This window comes from Gouania willdenowi, chromosome 5 (genome assembly GCF_900634775.1).
Source record: "Gouania willdenowi chromosome 5, fGouWil2.1, whole genome shotgun sequence".
NCBI lineage: Eukaryota > Metazoa > Chordata > Actinopteri > Blenniiformes > Gobiesocidae > Gouania > Gouania willdenowi.
The window spans coordinates 39,290,259-39,316,441 of record NC_041048.1 but is presented as its reverse complement, the minus strand read 5'-3'; the positions used below and the strand labels follow the sequence as shown (position 1 = coordinate 39,316,441).

At 37.3% G+C, this 26,183-nt stretch overlaps 2 protein-coding genes across 4 annotated transcripts; both read right to left on the bottom strand.

Annotated features, from left to right (window-relative positions):
• Positions 1-7,284: 7,284 nt before the first annotated feature.
• LOC114463536 (bcl-2-like protein 1) lies at positions 7,285-15,340 on the bottom strand. Of its 2 annotated transcripts, none has more exons than XM_028447158.1 (3): positions 15,286-15,340; positions 11,577-12,172; positions 7,285-7,726 (listed from the first exon to the last, which is right to left on the bottom strand). In XM_028447158.1, exons 2-3 carry the CDS (start codon positions 12,093-12,095, stop codon positions 7,586-7,588), a joined length of 660 nt encoding a protein of 219 aa, XP_028302959.1. In that variant the 5' UTR covers positions 12,096-12,172; positions 15,286-15,340; the 3' UTR covers positions 7,285-7,585. The 2 variants fall into 2 exon arrangements, with proteins under 2 accessions (XP_028302959.1, XP_028302958.1); XM_028447157.1 differs by lacking the exon at positions 15,286-15,340 and adding an exon at positions 13,164-13,277.
• A 1,847-nt stretch (positions 15,341-17,187) lies between these two features.
• adnpa (activity-dependent neuroprotector homeobox a) lies at positions 17,188-24,362 on the bottom strand. Of its 2 annotated transcripts, none has more exons than XM_028448127.1 (4): positions 23,999-24,362; positions 21,771-21,884; positions 20,022-20,114; positions 17,188-19,923 (listed from the first exon to the last, which is right to left on the bottom strand). In XM_028448127.1, the coding sequence occupies exons 2-4, from the start codon at positions 21,876-21,878 to the stop codon at positions 17,626-17,628; spliced, it is 2,499 nt and encodes an 832-aa protein (XP_028303928.1). In that variant the 5' UTR covers positions 21,879-21,884; positions 23,999-24,362; the 3' UTR covers positions 17,188-17,625. The 2 variants fall into 2 exon arrangements, with proteins under 2 accessions (XP_028303928.1, XP_028303929.1); XM_028448128.1 differs by having other exon boundaries at positions 21,771-21,880.
• Positions 24,363-26,183: the final 1,821 nt, after the last annotated feature.

The window sequence follows — 26,183 nt, the reverse complement described above, 5'->3', positions numbered from 1 at the left end:
GGTGCCCGTGGGAAGTATGTCTTGCTGTAGAAAAGTGGGAGGTCAAGTTGCTTTTTCATGGATGGTTTACATGGGAGCTAAAATCCTCTTTAATTCAGAATAAAAGTTAAATCCTCTTTAAAATTACCTTGTAAACACTCAATTCCTAATGCAAATTTAATTTTGAATTACATATCCTGAGTTACCATGACTACCAGTCAACATTGAGCTGTTCTGTAAAGCTGCATTTATGACAATTTCATGAAATAATTTATGAACGGTATCATTGCAGTCCAAACAAATCTGACGTTGCACATCCTTGAACTAAGCAGTAGCCATGTTGAAAGTCTCAGCTCTGAATGAGCATGATGAGCTGAAACACACACACACACACACACACACACACACACACACACACACACACACACACACACACACACACACACACACACACACAGAGGTTCCTTGCTTTATAGAAAGACAGATAGACAGATAAATAGATGTGCTGCTCCACACGTTTTAGAGCAGGTGTCTCTCAACCTTGGGGTCAGGACCAAATTTGGGGTCGCGGGACACTGGGAGGAGGTCGCCAGATGCCTTCAAGAAACGAAAAATATATTTATTCTAACATTTTGAGCCCATTTTTGCTTATTTTTACCTTTTTTCTGCAACTTCAACAAACTTGCCATATTTTTTACCTATTTTCCCTAATTTTTTCTTACCATATTTTTGCTCCTTTTAATGCACTTTTGCTATTTACTCCCATTTCTGCCACTTCTCCATCAAAATAAATTTTTTCCACTTTCAAGACATTTTCAGCACTTATAAACTCTTTCCACCACTTTTCCACTTAACGTCGCATACGTTGAGCTTTTATTGTCACTTTTCTCCATATTTCATGCTTATGTTTTCCAATTTAACCACATTCACCATTTGTCATGCCCATTATTTGCCAGATAAAACTAGTTGTTCCTTTTAATTGTTTCAATATTGACACTTTGAACCATTTTTTAACACTTTTTCTGTCCGTTTTGGCCCACTATATTTTGCAACCCAAAATCCCATTTCACCACCTTTTCCACCATTTTTGGTCACTTTTAACCCATTTTATTTCTGAACAAAACAAGAATTTCCATCATTAAGATGACTATATACTATGGAGCAAATGATAATAAACTTCCTGGATAACAGTGGATATTATTCAGATGAATAAATAAATGTGGTTATCACAAATTCAAAGAACAATGAACAATCATTTTGCTGACTTTATGGGTGGGCCCCAAAAAGTTCCCCAAAAAGTTCCCCCCCTTTTTTTCCCAAATTTAAAAATAATTAAATAAATAAAAGATAAATTTTAATATTTTTCTCAAGGCAAAAAGGGCATAAAATGTACAATGTCCATGAGACAAAAATAAAATGAAGAGATTCTGCAGCACATGCATCATCATTAATATTCTATCCCTATAACTGTGTGGATCTGCTGTTTATCAGCTGCTGTCTGCTCTGCTGTGGGGAAATGGGAACAAATGACGAGGTTAGATATGCGACCACAGGCCCATCAGATGCTCCAACCCGGCCCTGAGAATTATTTCTGCAAAGTTTCTTGGTAAAAAATAAAAAGAAAGCTCAGAAAATTCAGTCAAACATTTTAGTTTTTCATTCTGTATGTTAATTAATGAATGCATTGCACCTTGGTTATTTAAAGATGTCATGTTTAAACTGACAGTTCATAGATTTTTCCATATTCCAGCATATTTGGAAATATGATGTGGTGATGTGGGCTGTTCTGGGTGCACCAGTCAAAAGTTTGGTAGCAGCATTTTGTACGATTTGAAGTCTGTCCAGAGTCGACTTGTTGAAACAAGAGAAAACAGAGTTACAATGTGCGGGACGAGATGAACGAGTGGATAATCATTTCGAGATCTGATTTTGCCAACAGATTCCTCGAGATTCCTAGAGATATTTCTCAGGTGAGAAAAACAGTTTTTGGTCACTTGACGACAGTGACCCTCAAAAGACATTGATTGATCAAACACAACCCCAAGGTTTCTGAGGCTAGTTTTCACAGATGAGTCCAGAGCACCAAGGGAGTTTATAATCACAGGGATCTTTTTATCAGGAGCGTTGATCAGAGTTTCTGTTTTGTTAGAATTTATCTGAAGGTAGTTTGATGACAACCAGTCTCTGATACAGGATACACAACCCAAGCACGCAGATGAAAAGTGAAACTCTGAGTCATTAAGAGAGCAATAAAACTGAATATCATCTGCATAGAAATGATAAGACACATTGTCAAAACCACGGATCAACCGACCAAGACGCATCAGATACAATAAAAACCAAACAGGCCCCAGAGCAGAGCCCTGGGCGACTCCACATAGCAGGTTGGACACATTCAACACAACATTGGTAATAGCAACATTAAAGTTCTTCCATTTATATATGTAGTAAACCACGGGAGAACAGCATCAGAAAACCCCATCTCAGATTTGAGTCGATCAATCAGTATACTGTGTTCTACAGTGTCGAAGGTCAATGTCAAATTGAGTAAAACGAAAACTGTGTAGCAACCAGAGTCAGCGACAATTATCACGTCACTGGAAACCTTCACAAGAGCAGTTTCAGAGGAGTGTATTTATCATAAAAATCAGATTGTTCCTGGAATGAGGTTAGCTGCTTCGCCACCACTTTCTCCATGATTTTAGACATGACGGTGTGACATGTCACATAATGGCAGACATGTTTAATCTTAAATTGATGCAAGAACTCTCAATTTTTTCAAAATGCTGCAATTTTCCACAAATTATTTAAAAAAATTGTCATTTGTATAATTTAGTTTTTATTTTGTACTAGTACAGAGCCTGTTGGAAGTATGCATTCATGTGTGGGCTTAAGTAGAGTTGTCAATTATGGACAAATGAGTATGTGTTTGAAGGTTGAATGTACAAAGAGGTGTACATACTCTGTCTCTGTGGTGTTATAAAGGGTTTTTTTGCAGGTGCAAAGTAAAATAAAGTAATATATTTCCCTGGTTTAATTCTATGGGACATGCGCATGATAAATGTGTTTGTTGTTTTTTTACTCATCTTTATATTTTTTTCATCTACTATATATTTTTGTATCTTTCTATAGTCTTTTTGTGCATTTTTTGTATGATTGGTGTTTTTTGTTGCCATTGTAGTGTGATTCTGGAATCATTTTGTGTATTTTTGTATCTTTTTTGGTGCAGTTTTGTGCATTTCTGCTGTCATTTTGTGTTTAAATATTTAGTTTTGTGTATGTTTTTTGGTGTCACTATGTGTTTTTGGAGACTTCTTGTAAATTTTTGTGCATTTCCGTTGTCGTTTTGTGTACTTTCAGTATAAATATTACGTCACTATGTGTGTTTTTGTATCTTTCAGTTGTCTTTTTGTGCTTTTTTAAGGTATATTTGTAAAATAGCATGTGCGATTTCCCTGGTTTAATTCTATGGGTTATGAGCATGATAAACGTGTTTGTTTGTTTTTTTACTCATTTTTATATTTTTTCGCTTGATGTTTTTTTCTGTAATGTATGTTTTTGGAGTCATGTGTATTTTTGTATCCTTCTGTTTTTGTGCATTTTTTGTATAATTATTGGTTTTGTTTCCATTGTAGTGTGATTCTGGAATCATTTTGTGTATTTTTTGTATAAATATTTAGTATTGTGTATTTTGAGTCATTTTCATATTTTTGTTGAAGTGTGTGTGTGCGTGACTCGCTACTCCGTGGCTCACACACACGCACGCGCTTTATGCACGCACATCAGTGACTCACATCAGGCCCAATCAGCGAGACTTGAGAGCTTTGCTAGTTTATCAGTGTGATCGCCCCTCCCCCTCTCCGGTCTAAACTATCTTCCTCTCTTTAACTCGTGTGTTTACAGTCCGTGTCTGCTTGGTTGTGTGCGCAGCGATTGGCTCTGGCCACACACGTGACTCTAGCTCGCCACTGTGAGGAGCAGTGCAGTGAAATAGATATAGATGGTGTTCTAGCGCCCCCTCACACACTGAGGTCAAAAGCTGAATAGGTTTCACTTCTGGGTGAACTTGAATGTGTCGTCAAGCCGAAATAAAACTAAAATAAACATTTGGAAATGACCAAATTCCTCCAACATAACGGATGCACACACTCGGAGTATTTGGAAGCAGTTGACAAAGTTTCAGGTCCACACACACGTACGCAAAAGTTCTTGCTTTTATAGACTAGTACAGTGCCTGTTGGAAGTATTAATATAGTGGGAGGAGCTTAAGTAGAGTTGTCAATTATGGCCAAATGAGTATGTGTTTGAAGGTTGGACATTTTTTTTGTTTTTATTATTCATTTTGTATGTTCTCTTACTTTGTGTTTGTTTTGTTGTTGTGTTTTTGATTCATTTCGTGATTGTGATTTTTTTTTCCTTGTTATTTTGTGTGTTTTGCATATTTCTATTGTCATTCTGTAATTTTTTTTTTGTCATGTCTATTTTTGTTGGCAATTTATTTGTTTTTTTTTCTTAAAATGTTGGGTGTTTGTTTTTGTTTTGTATTTTATGAAGTCATTTTGTGTATTTTTGTTATTGTTTTAAATGTTTTTCTGATTTTGTGTACTTTTGTTGTCAAGTGTGTTTTTGGGGGAATCATTTTTGCAACTTTCTTTCCTTTTAAGTTTTGTATTTTTAAAGCTCCTGCAGGCACCAATATCTGTTGTGTATTACATACTTTCTTATCATATATATGACATCAGATCTATATTTGGCCCCTGAACTAAAGTGATGTGTATGTGTTTGTTACACACACCAACAGTGGCTCTTTACTCAATAAGTGGCTCACATACACCACCTAGTGGTAAAAACAGAGCACTGCATCTCCAGATTTTTTTTACTTAACAGAAAGTAAAGCAGAGGTTCCCAACCTCGGGTCGTGAAGCCATTTTTATACCACAAATGTCCGGCGACCCCAGAGACATATTTTTTTTCTAGAATTAGTTTTTGAATCATGTTTATTTAAGTGTTAAAAATACTGAGTAGGCGGGATTATTGCACAAAGTGCCCCGTGTGCAACCTCAGATATTTTTATTCTGCATTATATTTTAACTAGATTTATATTTGAGAAAGTTAATGCATAAGATAGTTATTTTATTTTTATTGTGTGTGATGTGTATTTAAAATATATCAATAATAAAAATATAGAATTTGAATCAATTTTTACCTAACATTTTTTTTTTTTTAAATAACTAGACGTTCCAGGTGACCCCACATGGGGTCCCGACCCCAAGGTTGAAAAACTCTGATGTAAAGCTTGAAGCGCTGCAGATTAAGATAACACACGACACAGTAGTCTCACTGCATTTTAAGAAATGCACACAATGTAATGTTTCCACAGAAAACTTCAAAAACATATTTTTTCAGCAAAAATCTAAATCTGTCATGACAAACTATAAATATTGCATAATATATTGTAGTTTAATCTATTCAGACAACTGAGTCTTTGTCATAGCCGTCTGTTAATCACTTTGATGTTTCCTTTGATGTTTTGTTGACTTCCGTGTGATATTTTCGGCAAGATTCTTATTTTTCTTCTTTTTTGTCAGAATAAATTAAACCTTAAAGCTGCTATCCGGAGTTTCTGAGAAATGTCTCGATGTCCCGTCCTGTACAGCCTCACTTCCTCCCACTGCCTCTGCCAATCTACCAGAAGCTCTACTTTTCTGCATGTGCATCGCGCAGCATAACAAGGTAGCATTGGGTCGCATTGATATATGTCTATGGGTCAGGTAAGAGCCAAAATCATATTCACCTGTTTGCTGTTGTGACGCGTGGCCTTGTTTCTGTGCACAGTTCCACATTCACTTTGATGGACAGTCTCAAAAACAGGAAGTCAAAGCCTATTGGCTAGGGGCACTCAGCGATCATTTCCATTTGTATAGGTGTCTATAGGACGAAGGAGGGACTTATATACAATAATGTACATGAATGACCACCATCAGTAGACCATAGTAAAAGACTAGTTTGGTATTTTTTCGCATTTCAAAAGAATCATACTTAAACATAAGATTTCTCAGAAACTCCAGATATCAGCTTTAACATATTAATTAAAAAGAAGAAATAAAAAATCTTGCTGGAATTACAAATATCACATTCTTCAGCCCAAACATCATAGTTTAAATCCCAGAACGAGGCCTTCACTTGTTTACTTACCCCCTCTTGCAGACAATTGGTTGGGGCTGATTCTAGGAATGTGGGATGCTGGAGGAGGTTATATTACATCCATCCAACAGAAATATTTCCTGGTATGACAGAGGCGCTGTGTTCAGCAATGTGAGGTATGTGACCCATAAGTGTGGTTCTCTGCAACAGATCAAAGCATTAAAGCCTGGTTTATTATTACAACAGATTTAAACTTTCGATGAAAACCATCTCCAACTTTATTATAATTTCACGTTCAGTATTATTAGAGTAAAGCAATAAGGAAAGACTTAGCGTTACATGGAGAACAAGGCAGCCTATATCACTCTGCTGCCTATTTATTAGAGGTGGGACGATACACTGAGTTAACAACATGAAACATACTGTGTATATCAGAATATTAGGCCAAAACTTTCCAAACTATATGTTTCATTTGTGATGCTAATAGCAATAATTTTCATGTATTTTTCCACCTCACCCAACTATTATTAACCACTGGGACAAAAATTGAGACCTCTCTAAGAAAATCTGCATGCGCACACACACAGGTCATCTTTTATATGTATATATTATTATAAAACTGTATAGCTATAGCTCTGCTTCCATCCTGTACTGTCTTTATTTATGGTTTTGTGTTTTTGCTTGTATTGTTTGATCTACAATGAAATCTGAAAAAAAGAGAGAAATTTAGGCCAAAAGTTTCCAAATTAAATTATGTTTCAGATTTGTCAAATTACAATTATTCCTTGAACCTCTGATGTGAACCTGGCAATTCACTAGTTTGAGTCTAATCGACATATTTCAAATACCTAAAAGGACCAATCAAAGAATATATAATTCAAATAGTGTGGTAGTTGGATTGATCTGAAAGTATTTTTTCTTGAAAGTGGCTTGGTCAGAAATATGAAGACACAATAAAAACATAAATATATTTATTTGTGAAGCATGCTTCCAGTACAGCCAACAAAAGGAGCTGAGAGTTACACAGTTACAAAGAAAGAGCGTACGCTCTCTGTCCATTTGTCATAAAAAATTGGTCCTCAGAGGAATGCATTAAAAAACAAAACAAAAAAAAAAACACTATTTAAAAAAAAAAAACAAAAAAAAAAAAAAAAAACAGGCTTCTTCCGTCCCATTGTCTGTTAGCTTATAAGGTTTAAAGCACATCCTGATGGAATCCACACCCTGAAATACTCTGCAGTATGTTATTAAAAAACAAAACAAAATAAAAAAACAAACACTGGGCAAAACAAGGTGAGTATTATACCAGCTCACCAAGCTACATATTATGGGATGCTCTCACAAACTGCTACAGCCATTACACATCCTGTCAGTGCACAAGCAGGCTTTATTTTGTAAACATTAGGTACGTAGTTAGACGTGGCGGAGCGTCACACAAGGCTCACGGGTACAAGCGGCACCGTCACCGTCTCTTGACGTAGCAGACGAGAAACAGAACTCCTGTGAGCACAACGGCACCAAACAAGAACCACCGTTTCATACTGGTCCGAGCTTTCCTCGCCTTGGCAGCCGCGTCCTGTCCGAAGATCTGGGCAAAGGAAGCCTGCGTTCACAGAAAAGAAGGCGGAAGGTTAGCATTTAAGTGGAAAAAGTATTTTAGCATTTTTATTGTCATAAATGTAACAAAAGTTAATGTAATTGTGGCGCTTGTGTGTGTGTCTGGTCACAAGTTCTTCTTTTTTAGGTAATTTTTCAAGACATTAGTTAACAAAACAAATGGGCTTTCTGGAGGACGCATTTGAACAGATTTGTCATTCAAAAGTATCAGTGTAAATTAGGGCTGGTCAATATAACGAGTTTTCTATTTTGGTGATATGGAAGCGGAAAGGAAGGCGGACAACATCGACGATAAAACAGCACAGTGTGACTGTAAGTTTGATGAAGCCGAAGGAATTTCCTGACAACCTTCTGGACCAGGTTCGCTGAAGAAGAATTAACCACCCTTGCTAGAGAGTCTGAGTCAGCCATGGACCAAGCTGAAGTAGCCGACCACCAGCAGATGACCAGAAGGGAGCTTAAATTAATGAATAAAGACCTAAAACAGAAGGTCCACCAGCCTGAAGGGAGATTGGATGAGTGAACAGACCTAGTCCCGAGGGCCAAGGTTACTGATTTCAGAGACCGTGCTAGAAAGCTAAGGAGATGCCGAGACAGGCTGTCGAATCAGTGGCTAGCCTGGGACTGGTCTGAAGATGAAGAGAAGTTGCAGAAGGACAAAAGTGTGGAGAAGAAGGGGTCACACATCAAAGTGGAACAAGACCAAAACGAAACGTCAGAAACTCTGAGCAAGCTGCTGCTGTCGGTGCTTGACCTGAACCTTTCCAAAAGTACTACTACTACTAATAATAATAATGCATCAATTTTATATAGCGCTTTTTTGGACACTCAAAGTCACTTTACAGAATTAATGGATTATTCGTTCACTCCACACTTAGTGCAACAGCGCTCCTCCAAATGCAGGAAGTTCGCCACTTGATGCCTTTAACATCACGCAGGGTGATGCCGGCTCATACCCCCTGGCTCACAACTTAAGATCCCAGATCAGTCCTGAGCGAGTACACCAGGCAATGTTTATTGGTAACATGAGAGATTAACACCACTGGAAGGCTGAAGGAGAAAATCTGCAGCAATTGGGGAACCCTCATCAATTGGAAGATGTGAAAAGGTTCCACTTCCTACGCAGCCTAGATGAAAGGGTAAAGAATGTTATGTTGTGTTGTATTGTTTTAATCCTGTAGCACTTTGAGGTTTGGCATCAAATGTAAAGTGCATTACAAATAAAATGTATTATAATTATTATAAGAAGAATCTTGTGCTGTCCAGCTGTGGATCTGCTAGCGACGTGTTCAGGCACTTGGACAACAAGTACAAAAACAAGCAGGTGCTGCTCATCTTAAAGGAAGTGCAAGACCTTTCCCCGGTTTGGGGAATCACCCGAGAAAGACGACTGAAATGATTCAAGCTGTAGAGAGGGCCCTGCGAGACTTCCAAGTCCTAGACGAGGAAGATGCAGTGAAAAATCGAGTGGCAGTGCACTTGATTGAAAGTAAACTTCCAGATTCTATCAAAAAGAAGTGGCTGACACACGAGTGACCCTGAAAGTTCTGAAGGTTCTCATCGTGACACCACTTTGTCTGCTGCAGTAAAACTTTAGACTTAAATTAAATCACGTAGGCCATATCATCAAGGATCTAAAACGAGCACACAGCGCTAACAAATGAAGTCTGAAGACGGTGCTACTGCTAATGCTAACAAAACAATGACAGGGACGTCTTATCATCACACTTTTTAGCGTTATTTACAGCTTACCGAAGTGCTCTGTTCATCGTCTCCAAAGATAGAAGGAATTGAACCCTCAATCAGACAAAGTCTTTCGGCAAATCCTCCTTTATACTGGCGGCGGTTGCAGAAGCAGTCATCCTTGAAGTGCTTCGCGCACACAAAAATGATCTTACCCACAGATGTGGGTACATTTCCGTGAAAAATAAAACTCAACAAGGCACTTTGAAAAGGTTCTGATGCTGGGAGACGGTGTAATGAAGCGTGTGGGTTACTACATCCAACAACCAAACATTTTGACTTATCCTCTCGTAACTTTGGCATCCTTGAGCTTGGACTACAAAATAAAAGCGAGAAATAAAAATGACGGATTGCTCGAAGTGTTGGACCTGGAGTTGATGTACTAATTTGGCAGTTCCGCTGCAAATACTGTGATGTAATAGTTCAAAAAACGTAATAGAGAATAGAAAAATCGAAACAGATTGAAAAATATGAGCAAAACAGAATATAAAGATATCTACGGAGCACCTGAAGAGACTAATTTGATTTTTTCTGTACTTCTAAGCACTCTAAATATACAAAAAAATGCATTTAAGGGCTAAAAAAGTGGATTTAGCATGATATGTCCTCTTTAACTAACACAGTGCAAAGTCTGTTGAGAAAAATAAAATGATGTAGATATGTTTGTGGTGTATTGTAAGCAGCTAGTTAACTGGCTAGTTGTTGTTGTAGCGGCTAAACTAGCATGTACACAAGGGGATCATGTATGCGCTGATTTAATGCGTAAAGGGGTCCGTGGAACATATTGTGCAGCTGTTTGATAAATGTGCCTGTGTGGCATTTTGCATCAGCAAATTTAACCCAGAATTTTCTTTCTGGTCAGACTTAGAGTTAAAAATATTGAGATTTTTTATTTGATTTGATTTTTTATATTAAAGTTCTCTTTTTCTTTTTTCATAAGAAAAAAAGAAATAGAGATTTATGTTGAATATTACCATTTTGGGAAAAAATATTGAGATATGAGTTTTGCACTTGTAAAGAAACATCAAAGCAATCACTAGTAGATGCCTCTGAGAAAGACTGATAGTTGGTAGTTGAAACATGTCAGGAGATTCAAGTAAATTTCCAGTAAAACGTCTCAATAAATGAAACGTTAGGGCTCAGTGATATGGATCAAAACTCATATCAATATTTTTTCTTAAATCTCGATATTTCTAACTCAATAAAATCTGACCAGAAAGACAATTCTAGATTAAATTTGCTGATGCAAAATGCCACACAGGCTCATTTATTAAACAGCTGCAGATTATGTGCCACTTTTGCCTTTTTCTCCTCTAAGGGACAGCACGTGAGAGTGAGTTCTGTCGCGTTGCTAGTAGAGGTGTCCCGATCCAATATTGATATCGGATATCGGTCCGAACGAATATCGGATTTTATCGGACTGCATCTAAAATCACAGATACAAGCTCTCCGATAAAATGTTGCGCTCCAGCACTTCTATCCATAGGTGACTGTGGTTCACAATCCAACAAAGTAACCTACTGCTGCTGAATATTGTCCTCTGTTTGAGTAACGTCACTTAATCAAGCCTTTTCTAACATTCCACACTACAAAATAAGTAATAAAAGTATGTATGATTCATGCTGATATTGTATCGTATCAATATCGGTATCAGCCAATATGCAAGGCTGCAATATCGGTATCATATCGGAAGTGAAAAAGTTGTATCGGGACATCCCAAGTTGCTTGTTTATGAGAAGGTCTGGGTTAGGATGCATTCAGCAATCCATCTAACTGAGATTTTCATGTTGTACTGAGCGAAAGCAACAACTTCTAAAATGAGTATTTTTATAACAAAATAAGCTATGAAATAAAAATATGTTGTTACAGTTGATATTGTAATTTTCAATATCACAAAAACAGATATCTCCATATAATGCCAAGCCTACTCAACATTAAAAAATAAGTTCAAAAGAACTTTCTGGAATTAAGTGATGTCATGGGTACTGTGAAATCTTTAAAAAGCCCTTTTGAATTAGATCAACAGTTGCATTAGATCATCCCCACTTCCTCCCAGGCTACAAAAGGATCCTGATCTCATGGTGCTGACTCACCCATCCTCCTCCTTCGCTCTCTATCCACTCGTTGATGTTCTCATCCAGGTACATGGTCATCCAGTCTGCAATGCGGGGCACCAGCTCGCTCATGTCCTTCTCTGAACACTCCAAGCACAACACACCTCCGAAGACAAAAAGGCCCACGATGCGTCCCCAGTTGACGCCGTCCTTGAACACCTCGTCCATGACGCTTTTGAAGCTGCTGTAGGCCGTGTCGGGGGTGATCTGCAGCTGCGTGGCCAGGTCGTTAAACGCTTGCGTGAAGAGGAGTTCAAACTCGTCGGCTGACTCCACGAGCGCCAACTTCACCGCCTCCACGTCGTCATCGCCGTGGCGAGGTGGGATCACCCCGTCTCTGTCCTGGAGGCCGTTACCGGCAGTCGGGCTGGCCTTTTCCTTCTCCACCACCGTCCTGTCCCTGGTATCCTGCAGCCTCAGCGGGGATGTGGGAAAGTCCCTCTGAGCCAGTCGGTGGCACAAAAAAAACTTCACAAGTTCTCTGTTGACGGGCGCCATTATTCTAATACACACACACACAGATGGATTAACGAGAAATGAGGGTTTCTTCTCTGCCTTTAGCACTTCTGAGCATCCTGTAAGCAGAAAACAATGGGAAATGTACTTTATTTAATCCATTAGAAAAATAAAATAAATTAGCATTATCTTAAATATTCTAACTAAGAAAGGGTTTTTAAATGGCTATTCATTAAAAAAAATAAATAAAAACAAAACAAAAAAAAAACATTAGCAGCCCTAAACACGGGGATGTCAAACTGATTTTAGTACAGGGTCCAAATACGGAGCAGTTCCATCACAAGTCGGCCGCAAGTTTTAAGCGTGTCCAAGTTTGCACTTCTAGTTATAAATTACACATAAAGTATGTAAGGCTTCAAAAATATTTAAGCAATAAGTGACAGATACTTAAATGTCCTTTGATTTATTTATTTTTTAAACCTTTTTTTTTATGCAGGATTTTTGGAAAAATGTAAGGTTCTTTAACAACAATTTATAACTGAATTATTTGGTAATTTACACAATGATTGTGTAGTTGGTAGAGGGCTCACTGTACTATACTTCCTCCCTATTTAATTAACAGTCTTATTTAATTATGTAAGTTCTATTTTCTATGTTTACGTGTTTTTTCTTTTCATTCGAAATATTCTGGAGCATCACTTTCTCCAGCGGGCCGAATCGAAGGCTCTGAAGGGCCGTATTTTGCCCCCGGGCCTTGAGTTTGACACATGTGCCTTAACAGATCATTGGAATGAATCATCCGTGCCTGCCGAGAAAGGCATATCGATTATATTGGCAAAAGCCTGTTTCAGAATAAAATGTAAAATAAATAAATAAAAACAAATTAAGCTAACATAGCTAACAGCTAACAGTGTGCCATGGTTCAAAGCTCGTGTGCGATACAAAGATGTGATTTTAGTGCCATCCTGACAGCTCTGTGTAATGTAGCGATATGAGCTACTACCATTTTAGCATCATATGCTAACTAGCTACCAAGAACTGAGCAGGAAACGCGTTAAAACATGCACTAAACTAACCCCAGCCGTGGTCGTATGATGTGCGTGTACTCACATTAGCCAAAGGGAAGATTTCCTGACCCAGACTGTTGCTAGGAGCTTAATAAAAGATTGGGTTCTGAATGCAAACACGGCGCTGTCATTTTTACAACGAAATGCTCCCCTGACGCACAGGGGAAGTAACACTGATGACGTCCATACACCGAGAGCTTCTGATTGGCTGCGGTCAGACACAACGCCAGTGAGAGCCAATCACAGGCCGAGGGAGTTCGGCGCGGTCTACGCTTTGGCCATTCACAGAGAAAACACGTCGGAAAATGAGTATTTTTATTTAAAACTCACAATCCAGACTACACTGTGGACTCGCACATGGCCAGGCCTTCTTTACGTGGTTCTATTTAGAATTCATAAACTTTAATCATAACATTAAAATACACTTTGATTAAAAACACACAACATCCCCATGGCCCATTCCCAAAACCTTAGCAGAACTCTAAAGGTCAAATATGAGTGTACTTACACCCTTCTAACTATATTTGTCTCCAGGCACGTGTTCAGACATTTTGGGGGACAAAAAAGGGCACGTGGCGCAAATTATTCATAAAAAGTATTATTATTATAATAGATATTTTCGACTTGTATACGGTTATTATTTATTCAACACAACCAATACAAACTGAAATTATCAAATCGAATGAATTAATTAATAACCAAATAATATATTAAATAATCTATACATATCCTAACTTAAAACGAATCAAAACTCTGCTCAAAATAAATGAAATAAAATGAGGCATCCAAAATACTGTATAAAATTACTGCAAATATAATAAGTATAGATACTGTATAACTATTTACTTGTTTTTGTTCAGGGGACAAATACAGCCGAGTTTTTTATCCCATAAGCCAAAGATTTCAGGTAAAAAATAAATAAAATAAAACAACTCAACAATTCCAAGTAATTTTGTGCCCTAGTTTACACTTCTACATGTAAATGATATATACAGTATATAAGGCACATACCAAGAAATAAATGACAAATATCTTTGCAGAATTTTCCCTTTAAAAATTCATTGATTTTGTGTGAATTGGGGCAATTTTGTGAGAAATTCGAAGATTTTACAAAATATTTTGTGTTCATTCCACAATTTGTATTTAAAAAATATTTGCAATCATATGATAAAACTAAAGCAAATTGAGAGCACCTGCAAATATTATGGAGTTTCATTTAATATGTGAATTTAGAAGGACTGATATCTACAGTTGATTTATTTGGTTATTTACACAATTATCACTAATTTTTCAGTTTATTTTCTCTCATTTTCACTAAATGCACACAATTCTAGGCATAATTAGGCAATTCTGACTAAATACTTAATGTTAAAATGGAATAGATTGTTATAGTTTCCGAAGCGCTTTACAATATCAGCTCATTGACACAAGATTATCACTGAATATGTAAAAAAAAACTACAATTTTATTAAACAAAAAAAACAATCATTGTTTTACTTGATTCTGGCATTTAGCTGTGGGTTGATCAGATCTAAATGTATATATTAAATCTAAACAAAAAAGGTGAAACTAAATATTTAGCTAATGTGCAAATTCTTCTGAAGTACCAAAATAAAAGCCAATTTAGATTTAATGGTAAATGGACTTGATTTATATAGTGCTTTATCCCCACACTGAAACAGTCTCAAAGCGCTTTACATATCAGCTCATTCACCCAATCACTCTCACATTCACACACCAGTGGGACAGGACTGCCATGCAAGGTGCTAGTCGACCACTGGGAGCAACTTAGGGTTCAGTGTCTTGCCCAAGGACACTTCGACACAGAGTCAGGTACTGGGATCGAACCCCCAACCTCTCGATCAGAAGACGACCCACTACCACCTGAGTCACGGTCGCCCGTATGTCAAATATTGACATATTTTTACAAGAAAAGTAAATACCACAAATATTGCTATGAATCTGGTCAAAAGTAAAACATAAATAAAAACATTGTTGCTAAATGTTTCAGTTTTTTTAGCATGTACTTTACAATCGGCATCCTATATTTAATTAGCTGCATATTAACTACATTTACAATATTATAAAACAAGCAATATTTACTAACTTGTTCAGGAATATCACTGAATTTGTATATAAAGTTTACAATGTTACAAGAAACTCACCGACTCTGCGACCCTGAAATAGATAAAAGATGTCTGATGGATGGATCGATATAAACAACCCACTTACCGTTGCTTCTGAAAGTCTTTCATGTTCATATAAACGTAGATTCTGCTTTCCTCAAAGCCTGTGTTACCATGACTACCTGTCAAACATTGAGCTGTTCTTTTAGAAGCTAGCTGCGTTCAAGGACTAATAAATATGTCGAACAAAGCACACTTAAGCACATTATTATAATCATCAGACATGACAAAAGTGACATTTTTGTATACCTGCTTTTTTTTATGTACATTTAATTTTTGAATCATCTTTTTCTAGTTTATCTGAAGTCTATGTGCAGTTTTTAAATTCTTATTTTGTGACAACAGTGAAATGTACATTATAGTCTTTGATTGACATAATTCAATAAATGTTAGTTTTTTGTTGTTAAAAAAAATTCTTTATTCAAGTATTTTGTGTTAATTTAATTAAAAAAAACAACTGCGTCTGCACTTTTGAAATTTCCAGTTTGCAAACCAAATGCAAATCAAAGATACTTAATGGTGAACTGCGTTTACTGCCGCTTTGATTTTAAGGCGCATATTAACACAAGACCATCTCAAAAACATAGAGAGCTAAAATATGTACGTAATGTAGTTGATAATGAATGTGAGAGATTTCGTGTAGGCGAATGTTTTATCGTGTGAATGATAAAACATTCATTAACAGTACGTGCTTCAGTGTAATCCTTTCAGCCCAAGACCCCCAAAATAAAGGTTCCAGGGACGCCCACTGTAGCTGAAGGTGGTTGAACACATACATGAACATTGAAGAACAGTCATGTGGAGCAGGACCATCTATAAGGGGGAATAAAGGGGAGAGATTTTTGGGGTCCATCCATAAAGTCAGTAAAATGATGGTCCATTGTTCTATGAATCTGTGATAACCTCATTTATTTATTCATCTGAATAATATCCACTGTTATCCAGGAAGTTTATTATTGTTTGCGCCATAGTATAAAGTCATCTTAGAGATGTAAATCCTTGTTTTAATCAGAAATAAAAATGGGTTGAAAGTGACCAAAAATGGTGGAAAATGTGTTGAAATGGGATTTAAAAAACCACAGAAATTAGTAAAAAGTTGCACATTAAAGTGGCCAAAAACAGACAGAAAAAGTGGGGAAAAGGGTTTTACCCCCAGGTCTGGATTTTGACTCTAAACAGGCAGTGGGAACTTGTAATAGGAGCACAGGTTTGACTGTGAGAATGACTCAGATTAATTTCTGCCCTTTCTATATGTCCATATGTAAACAGGTAAAGATGAGGTGGATCAGCTTTGTAGGAAAAGAAAAACAATATTTTTATTTACTTTTAAGTGTTTTTTAGGCCTCATAATGTCCTCTCCTGATCTGTGCTTCGTGGTCCAACCATAGCTTTGGTTATTCTATCGTCTCTTGATCCTTTTAGACTCTTCTTTTAACTACCCCATTGAGACAAATGGCCACCACCTGAGTCTGCTACACCTACAGGTTTCTTCCTAATACACTCATTTTCCTCTCCATGATTGTAGTTTCTTCTTTTTAAATAAAATAATGAGATTAATGCATTGTTTTTGGCAAAAATGAATATGGAAAATTTCCCTCTATCTACTATATATATATATATATATATATTAGATTGAGATATATTTCTACATTTCTATTAATTCTGGTCAGTCTACCTAAAAAATTATATGAATCATAATACTTTTTTGGAAATGTAAATTGAATTGCAAAATTGTGTTTACAATCATTTTTTTTTTATGATGTTCCGTTTACGTGTTTGAAATAAATTAGAAAAAAAATCCAAATTTAATATGACAAAGATTACACAAACTTTACAGAAACCTCAGGGTCTTAAAAAAATAATTGGTTATAAAATGTCCGTTATATTGTTTCTGCTTGTTAAACCTTTTAAAAGTTGTGATGTTACTTTCTATTCGACCCGACAGAAAACCTTAAATATTTTAAGAAAAAAAAAAAGTCTTTATTATACAAAGAATAAATCATGTACATTTGTAATTCACATATCTACTACTTCCTAAATATGCAGGAATATGTGTTGTTGCTACCACAGGTGAGGGACAAAAAGTGGGAAATGACCCCATTGTGCTAGGTTGTGACATAAGATAAAGAAACTAACAAAAACTGCTAACGTATGTACAGGGTCCTTGTTTATGATGCAAACAATATAACGTTTATTTTTTTTTTGCTGCCATTTAAAAAAAACCACCAGATTCTATCAAAAACTCCAAACTTTGTAATAGTTTTGTCCAATTGGACAGAATTTGAATACCTATTTTGAAGGCACACAACTCAGAAAAAACTAATGATTCTCACAGTCGTCCGTTTTCTCATTTTTTGGAGAGATTTCCTTTTCTTTGGCGGTTTCTTCTGAAATTTCTGTTATTTCCTCTACACTTTCCTCCGTCAGGTTCACCGCCTCCTCGCTCTGTGCATCCTTAACGTGGTTTGTGTTGATGTCGCCGTTTTCAGTGGGTTGATCCGGTTCTGGTTCGTTGTCCGAATCAATGGAGATGGTTTCCGTGCACTCGCTGAATGTTGAGGTTAAAGGCGTTTGCGTTTTGCTCATCTTCGTCTTTTCCGAAATGGTAAAACCTGATTTGAGGCGTCCGACCTTCCTCGTCAACGGGTCAACGTTGCTCTCGATAAAGTTAATGTCATGTTGCACTTTCTTTAGTGCTTGCATGTCAAAGCCAAGCAGCACTTGCGTTTTCTTATCCTTACAACTACTCACGCACAACTTCCGCTTGGATTCAAAGTGCTTTGAAATGTCAGACTTCCAGAGCCACAGACTTGTCGAGAGACTTTCCTCTTCTTGGGTAGAAATGTACGGTCGCCTGTTGAAGTAGGCCGTTAGGAAGTTCTTCCTAGCCTCATATGTGTTGTGCTCATAGCTTCTCGGATCCAGTGCGAACTCCTCGGATTCAGCGTTTTTTGCAGAAGTGGCGCCCTTCGGTTCTTTGTTTAGCCTCATCTTCTTAACATAGCCACTAGCCTGTGAAGGCGACTGCCGCTTGAGAAAACCAGCCCCCGAGGAGTTGAGTGTCAAGGCCGACTTAAAGCCGAAGCTTGATAGGCTCCTGCCCACAGCTCTGCATTGAACAAGGTGCAGCGTGATGGTGGACGCGACCATGTTACTGGTGTACACCCCCAAACAATGGATGCACTTGTAGGTCATCTTCTTTTCAACGGGATGCATGGTTTGCAGCACTTGATGTCGATCTCTCAGATGTATGGCTAACGCATCGGTGAGGCGACCTTTGAGGATGGTGAAGCAGAGTGGACACACAACCTTTGCAATGGCCGAGCCCAAGGCTCCAACGGATGCTCCTTCATTCTCTAACGCTCGAGATGCATTTAGTTCAACAAGCGACGAGTTCAAGTTGTGGGCGGCTTTCGACTGATTCTGTCCGTTCACCTGCTCCTTCATGTTGAAGGTGAGAACAGCGAGCTGAATGTTACACGGTTTGTCTTGCTTAAGGGTGAGGTCAAAGGTTAAAGGCGTCACCCCAGGGGGCGTCACAAACTCGTTCGGGTGCGCCTCAGCTGCGTGCTCCGTAATCTTCTCGACGGTATGGAAAGTGGCTTGGCACTGTGGACAGGTTAGCCCGTGGATTAGCATGTGGTTCATCAGCGTGTCACTGGGCAGGTAGCGGTTGCAGTGGAAACACTTGCTAGTGAAGTTGTGGATCTTCATGATGTACTTGGCCGTCGCCCACACCTTTTTCGCTTTGTGCGCACTCTCAAAATGAGCGCCGTAGAGGTTTTCAGGAAACAGCTCATTGCAAACGGTGCATATCTTCCACTTCTGAGTCTGGCGTGTGTTCACACTCGCGGAAGTGATCTCGGCGGCCGTGCTGTTGCAAGGGACGGTGACGCGCACCTGAGTTGCTGGAGAGGTGGGTTTACCCTTAAGGGCCAGAGGTTTTAAATAGCCGATAGCCGTCTGTGCCACCATATCGCGCCTGTACGTTGGAGCCCTCTTCGCAGTCAGAAGTGCCTTTGGAGACATTAAAGGTTGAGCCTGAAAACTGGGCAAAACCACATTAGCGTGTCCGATCATGATAGTGACCTGAGCTCCGATGCGTTCATGGTACTCCACCACGTGCTGTACCAGCACCTCGTAGCTGCGAGTGGAAAACTGGCATCGCTTGCAGAAAATGTTGTTTCCGCTAAAAGGACTGGAACCATTTTTGGACGAATCGGAAACCATTCCGAGGTACGGCGCGACGACGTGCTGAAAATGCTCCCTGTAGATGTGCCGACGCACAACGTTGTATAGCGTGTCGCGGAACGTGCATTTTTTGCAGAAGTAGACTGGTTTTGCGCCGTCTCCTTGCTTTGCCTTTTCAAGTTTGCCCTTCTTTCCCAACTGAGCGGCCTGTAGACTGTTTGGCCGTGCTGAACTGGGAACGTGAAATATTTTAACGTGAGTCTCCACAACCTTTTTGCTCTCGATGAACGTGCAGTACGGACAGTGGATCAGAGTCCGGTTGTCAAAGGTTTTGCTGTGTACGCTGCGGAAGTGATTCTTATAGCCTGAGTAGTATTTGGAAGCAAACCGGCATTCCGTGCAGCAAAATGGCTTTGATCGGTACACCTGGAAGACATTAGGAACAAATAAGATAGACATCAGGAATGGCTTTGATTCAAAAGGATTTTCATTCGTAACAAAATGGAAATTAAAAATGCAATTACCTGCGATTTTGAGTATGATGGATCCCATCCACAAATATCAAGGCAATACGTATTTTTCACAAACTGTTCATCGGGGCAAAATTCTTTAAAGTCCTGCAAAAAAAAAAAAAAGAAGGAACACAATTAAAATATACAATAACAATTACTACTATTGTTTCTATATGCATTCTTCAGAGCCCATGCAACCTTCTTACGATTATGACTAACTTTGGTCTATGAGCCCCCCCTTGCTGTTGTTTCATCTGCCTCCTGCATTTTAATCTCTACTAAAATTATATTTACTCTTTCATATCAAGAGTCAGCTAGGGAAATTACTAGAGAAGTAAAAACGTAATCACTTCTGACGATAATTAAGCCTGAATCATGCTACTGCGTCACATCAACAACGTTTTAGTGCAATGCCACTAGAGCAGTGTTTCTCTAAGTGTGGGGTGCCCCCCCCAGTGGGGTGCGACAAGCAAGACGAAATCTTCTAAAATGCCTTTTTTCAATAAAGATCATTAACACTAAACAAAATTCCTACACACAAAGAAAGCAATAACGAGAAGCTTAAAAATGTAGCAGAAACTAAAAGAGCATTAAATTATGAGACAGCGTTAAATATGGACCGGAAACAAAATTACGTTGGCATGCACTTCACATGGAGCACAACAAACTTTGAATAGCTGACTTAAATTAATTTCGCTTTTGTTTTTTTTTAAGCTTTTTTGGCACAGATCATAAACAATGTTTGGTTATTTCCTGTATTTTTTTTTAAATGCAGCACTTTTACATTTGTTTTTTTTTAAATGCACGTGATTAGTTTAATTTCATTTTCTGAGTTTTGATTTATTTATGAAATATGTTACTTGCATTATGAAATATCGCATTACTCTTCCCTCTGTTAGTTCATTTTATACTTGCACTGAATTTCCTTTTTTATTAAAATTTTTGGTACGGATTGCAAACAATGTTTTTCCTTATTACCTGCATTTTTAAACTTGTTTTTATGCAGATGATTAGTTTAATCTAGTTTTTGTTTCATTATGAAACATGTATATTGTTATTATTCATCACGATTATTTGGGGGTCAATAGGGACAAAGTTCACCTTTGTTCAAAGTCGATGTGATGCAGTAGCATCGTTTAGGCTCAAACTAATCCTGCTACTGATTAATTAACAAAAACTGATTGTTTTTATGTTACTTAAAACAAAAAGGTGAACCCACTCCTGATCCAGAACGTTTCTGTCAACTCGAAATTATTTTTTAAGAAGTTCTGCACAATGATGAGCTGCATCTTTGCCAACTGTGTGCAGTGAATGATTGGGAACAGAATAAGGTAGACATGGAGATCACATTTGCATAAAAATTACTTTAAAAAGCCAAAAATAATTGACAAAATGACTCCAAAAACACAGAATGAAAGAAAAAAATATACACAGTATATAATGACAACATAAACGACATACAACAAAAAACAGACAAACCCTTTGTTGTTCCCTGTGTTAAACTCAGATTAGTCATTATTCTAAATAAATAACAATGTGAGATTAAAAATGTGCTTGTATGATATAAGCATAGGAAAACCATGAGCCCCGAAAATATTGTGCAGTTTTATTGAATTTGTGTATTTGGAGGGGCTGAAATATTAATTATGTGATCATTTTTTACACAATGATTCATGTTTTTTTCTGTCTTAGTGGATGAATAGCGCCATCTGTCTTTTTTCCAGTGCTCATTCAGAAACAGTTACACCATTATAAACTCACCTCAAATGCTTCCTTGCAGAAGTCCAGTCCAATGTCTCCCAGAGCTCTCTTCACTTGTTTTCTGGCTTTCCTGATCCGTGCCAGGTTGTATACTGGGAGCTGATACATCTCTAGCTGAGATTTAAACAAGAAGCACACAACAACAACAAAGCACTTTAAATTATTTAAATCATATTTTATACAATATTTACAAGTCATTTGATTGGACAAGACATTCTATGAGTGCTGATATAGAGTATAACATAATTTCCACTGGATGCTAAACTACTCCGTAACGTCTCTACTGCGCAACCTGTTGTGGTGAGGACTCGGGAAATCGCTAAAATTCACGCAATATAGTGAATTGTCGTGAATACAAAGAGAATCATAAAGCTATACAAACAGTTCATTGTGTCCTTGGAGAGGATCAGAAGGAAATCCACTCAGTTCTGCCGTGTAGATCTTCAGCTTTTGTGGAGATTATTATTTTTATATGTGAAATATGATCCATTTGCCAGAGTGTAGTAGGGTTGGGTGATATGGACCCAACTCATATCCCAATATTTTCCCTCTAATGTACGATATAAATCATTATTTTTAACTCAAAGTCTGATCAGAAAGACAATTTTGGGTTAAATTTGCTGATGCAAAATGCCACACAGGAACTTTTAGTAACACACAGCTGCACAATATGTAACAGTTTAGTCTTTTCCTCCTCTAAAGGACAGCATGTGTGAGTGAGTTCTGTAGTGTGGCTTGTTTATGGGAATTTCTGGGTTAGGACGCACTCAGAAATGCATCAAACTGTGCTTTTTGTGCTATTCCAAGAGGTAGCAAAAGCAACGACTTTGAATTTTAATACAAAATAAGTCATAAAATAAAACTATATCATTATAGGCGATATTGTAATTTTCTATATCGCCAAAATAGAAATCTTGATAGATTGCCCAGGCATAGGGAGAGGCACAAACAGACCTCCGTCACCCTGAAACGGAGCAAGACAGTCGGAAAATGGATGGAAATACTGTACGGTCCGCTGTGAACACGGGATTACTTTCTGTCTCACACAGGCTAATTTTTGCAGCATTGGTTCAATGTCCAGCAAAAATAGAACAGCTGCGTATCTGTTGCAGAGGGCTCCGAACTGACGGAGCAGTGATGTGGAAATTGACTTAATGAAACTGTATCAGAGCTGTTGCCGTTACGCAGCGGTTACGAATCCAGTGGAAATTGGGGGTGAGATCTGAAGGTCTTTTTACAGATATTATGACGCCGACGTGCAGACGTTGTAATAACCTTTAAAGGTTATTACAAGGTAGTAAGATGGACATTTTTCCACAAATAACTTGATTTAAATCACGAATGGTCGGCCTCGTGCTCGTGCTTACGACTTTCAGCATCGCTGAAACTGATTTTACTTTAGAGCAGTAGTTCCCAATTGGGGAACGCGTACCCAAAGGGGTACAGGAGCACATTGCAGAGGGTACTTGAAAAGATTTAACAATTAATTTAAAGATAATCAGGAAATGTTCCTAGTTATTTATTTATTTTTTTGTATAAATTGACCACAAACTATCAGCAATATTGCTCAATAAAATACTATATTTTCTTATAACTTATAGAAACATGATTATTTTATCACACTTCTGACAATAGGACACAATAACTAGCTACATTTTACACTGGAGACCCCATTAACTTACTATTGAAGTAATCACATAAAAGCTGCATTGGTGTCATTTCTGTTAAATTTAACTTACTGTTTCAATTTTTAGATCATCACAGTTCAGGGTTTTTGGAGAGTCCGTTGTTCCAAAAATGAATAAGCATATTAAATTATAGAGAAGGTACTTGATGTGAAGGGGGTACACGTGATTTTACCAAAATGCAAAATACATTGGGAATCACTGCTTAGAGAACACACACACACACCTTCCTTTATCAAATACCGCCTTTCACATGACAATTCACCTTATAAATCCCAATACTGTAACATCTAACGCTTCCGTCTGATGCTTTATAATGAATCACGATGATCGCAATGACGTCCTGCAGTGACTTTAATCATGTCTGTGATCTGTGCTGATTCACTAAGATAAATTAATTAATCTGAACAGACAGAAGAATCCCTCACACGTTGGTTAGCTTCGGCTAGCACCGTGTCCCGCTCTATATTAGCATCAATGCTAGCGTATCGCTAGCAGCGCGCCTAAAATACAAACAAACAATCCTACAATGGTTTTACTCACCGGTTGGACAGCTCTACACAGAGGCTATAACTGCACCAGATGATAACAACAGAGCTAACAGGCTAGTGAATGCACACTCCTGGGATGTTTAGCTGTCCTTCACACCGGTGTGCGGATGCTCTGCAGCTAAAATGCGAGCTGGGATAGCCGAGCTTGTTAGCTTGTTAGCCGTCACATCTGCTCTTCAGCAGCTGGAATAGACCAAGGATGAGGCTGACTGGTACATTTCTATAATAACAACATGCGTACTTCAATAACACTGATATAACTAGGGGCACTCAGTATCTACAGGGCGTCTCTATCACTTTCACTCTGAGGAGCTTGTTAGCTAAACGCTATGTACAATCAATGATTAGGTCTCGAGCCAAAATGGCGACCATTACCGGAAGTGGGCCGTCGGAGAAAGACTCAACCCGACTGGTCTAAAGTTTATGTTTTTACTTTTAAGTCTTACTTTATTGAAATACCAAGGAAAGTAACTGCTTTATTCTATTATTTATATTTTGTGGTTGAACCGCCGTTTATATGGAAAAATATATTTTTGAGCATTATATTATACAAACAATATGATTATATTGTACAAACATTTTTTTATAAACGTGATACTATATTGAAAGAACAATATGATTATATAGTATTGTACAAACATGTTATTATACTGTACAAAATTTTTATTAAATTTGAATTTTATTTTGGCGGTCTTCACAAACAAACAAAAAAGTACAGAACAAACACTGAATTGACCAATTCATCCACCTAAAGAGTGTAGTTTGAAGCAAAGCTTATATAAACCTATCCCATCACAACAAAAACAAAACAAGGTTCTCTACATCAGCGATTCACAATTGGTGGGTTGGGACCCAAAAGTGGGTCACCGACCTGTACTGGGTGGGTCGCGGACAGCTAGTCAAAAATAAACAAATACTCAATATGCCTTTTATTTTTAAAGAAACTTTTCTTTTGACAGGCATGCTGTGAAATGCATGTCGCACAGGAAAATGTATAAATGTAAGTTTTTAAAAAAAAGATTACATATGTGTTTTTTCAACAGCTATTTTTGAAAAACTAAATTTGGTTGGTTGAATTCTAAAAAAAAATTGGGTCGCGATTTATTGACCGTGGCAAAATGTGGGTCACAGGGTGAGACCAGTTGAGAACCCCTGCTCTACATAATATCACACACAAAAAAATATTTGACTTGTATTACTATTTTCACAATATACATTCAAAATATATTCCGCACGTTTTATACATACAGTTTATACATTCATATCAAACATGTATACATACATACACATAAATGTATATGGTATGTACATAATAATATTATACTATTTCATATTTACAACACAAATTTCATCAATTAAATTTAGTGGCAATATATAAATTAATTAAAAAAAAACCTTTTATTATGTTATTAAGTGTTAATATATTTTATACCATGATATACACATTATTGCTGTCCTAGGTAAAATTGTTACTCTTCTTTCTTATACAAACTAACAATATATGATTTTAAAAGCTTTTTAAACTGGTTTATGTTGTTGCTTTGTTTTATTTCATCCTTTAGACAGTTCCATAATTTACCCCTGATATTGTTTTACTCATGTTTTTCAATGTTGTTCTAGCATATTGGATCTTGAAATGTAGTTTTCCTCTTAAATCATATTCCCCTTCTCTCTCTAAAAATGTTTTCAACCCTTTTGGAAGTGAACCTTTACTTGTTTTATAAATCATTTGGACAGTTTTAAGTTAGATGAGATCTGGAGTTTTAAATCTGTGTGTTCTCTGTATTCTGTATCAGTCTGATGGATCTTTTTTACATTATGAATAACGGTTGGATGTTCGTCATGTATGTATGTCCCCAAACTTCTAGACAGTAACTCAAATATGGTAAAGCAAGTGTACAATAAAGAGTGTGCAATGCTTTTTTATTAAGAATGTGCCTCGTTTTGTCCAGGACAGCAATAGAAATAGCTCTCGCCAACTTCCCTTTAATGTATTTAAAGTGTGACTTCCACAGGTCCCGTGGTCCAAGATCACACTGAAAAATGTGACTTTGTTCACTCTTTTGATGTTATTATTGTCAATATTTACTTTTACATCTATATTTTTTTTTCTGATTTCCAAATAACATAAAATTAGTTTTATTTAGGTTTAATGATAATTCATTGAGATCAAACCA

Coding starts and splice junctions, on each gene's coding strand:
- LOC114463536 (XM_028447158.1), bottom strand. CDS start 12,095: ATGGCGCCCGTCAACAGAGAACTTGTGAAGTTTTTTTTGTGCCACCGA. Junction 7,727..11,576: donor AGAGCGAAGGAGGAGGATGG/GTGAGTCAGCAC, acceptor CTGTGAACGCAG/GCTTCCTTTGCCCAGATCTT.
- adnpa (XM_028448127.1), bottom strand. CDS start 21,878: ATGTATCAGCTCCCAGTATACAACCTGGCACGGATCAGGAAAGCCAGA. Junction 20,115..21,770: donor TCTGCAAGGAAGCATTTGAG/GTGAGTTTATAA, acceptor TTTTTTTTGCAG/GACTTTAAAGAATTTTGCCC. Junction 19,924..20,021: donor CATCATACTCAAAATCGCAG/GTAATTGCATTT, acceptor AATGTCTTCCAG/GTGTACCGATCAAAGCCATT.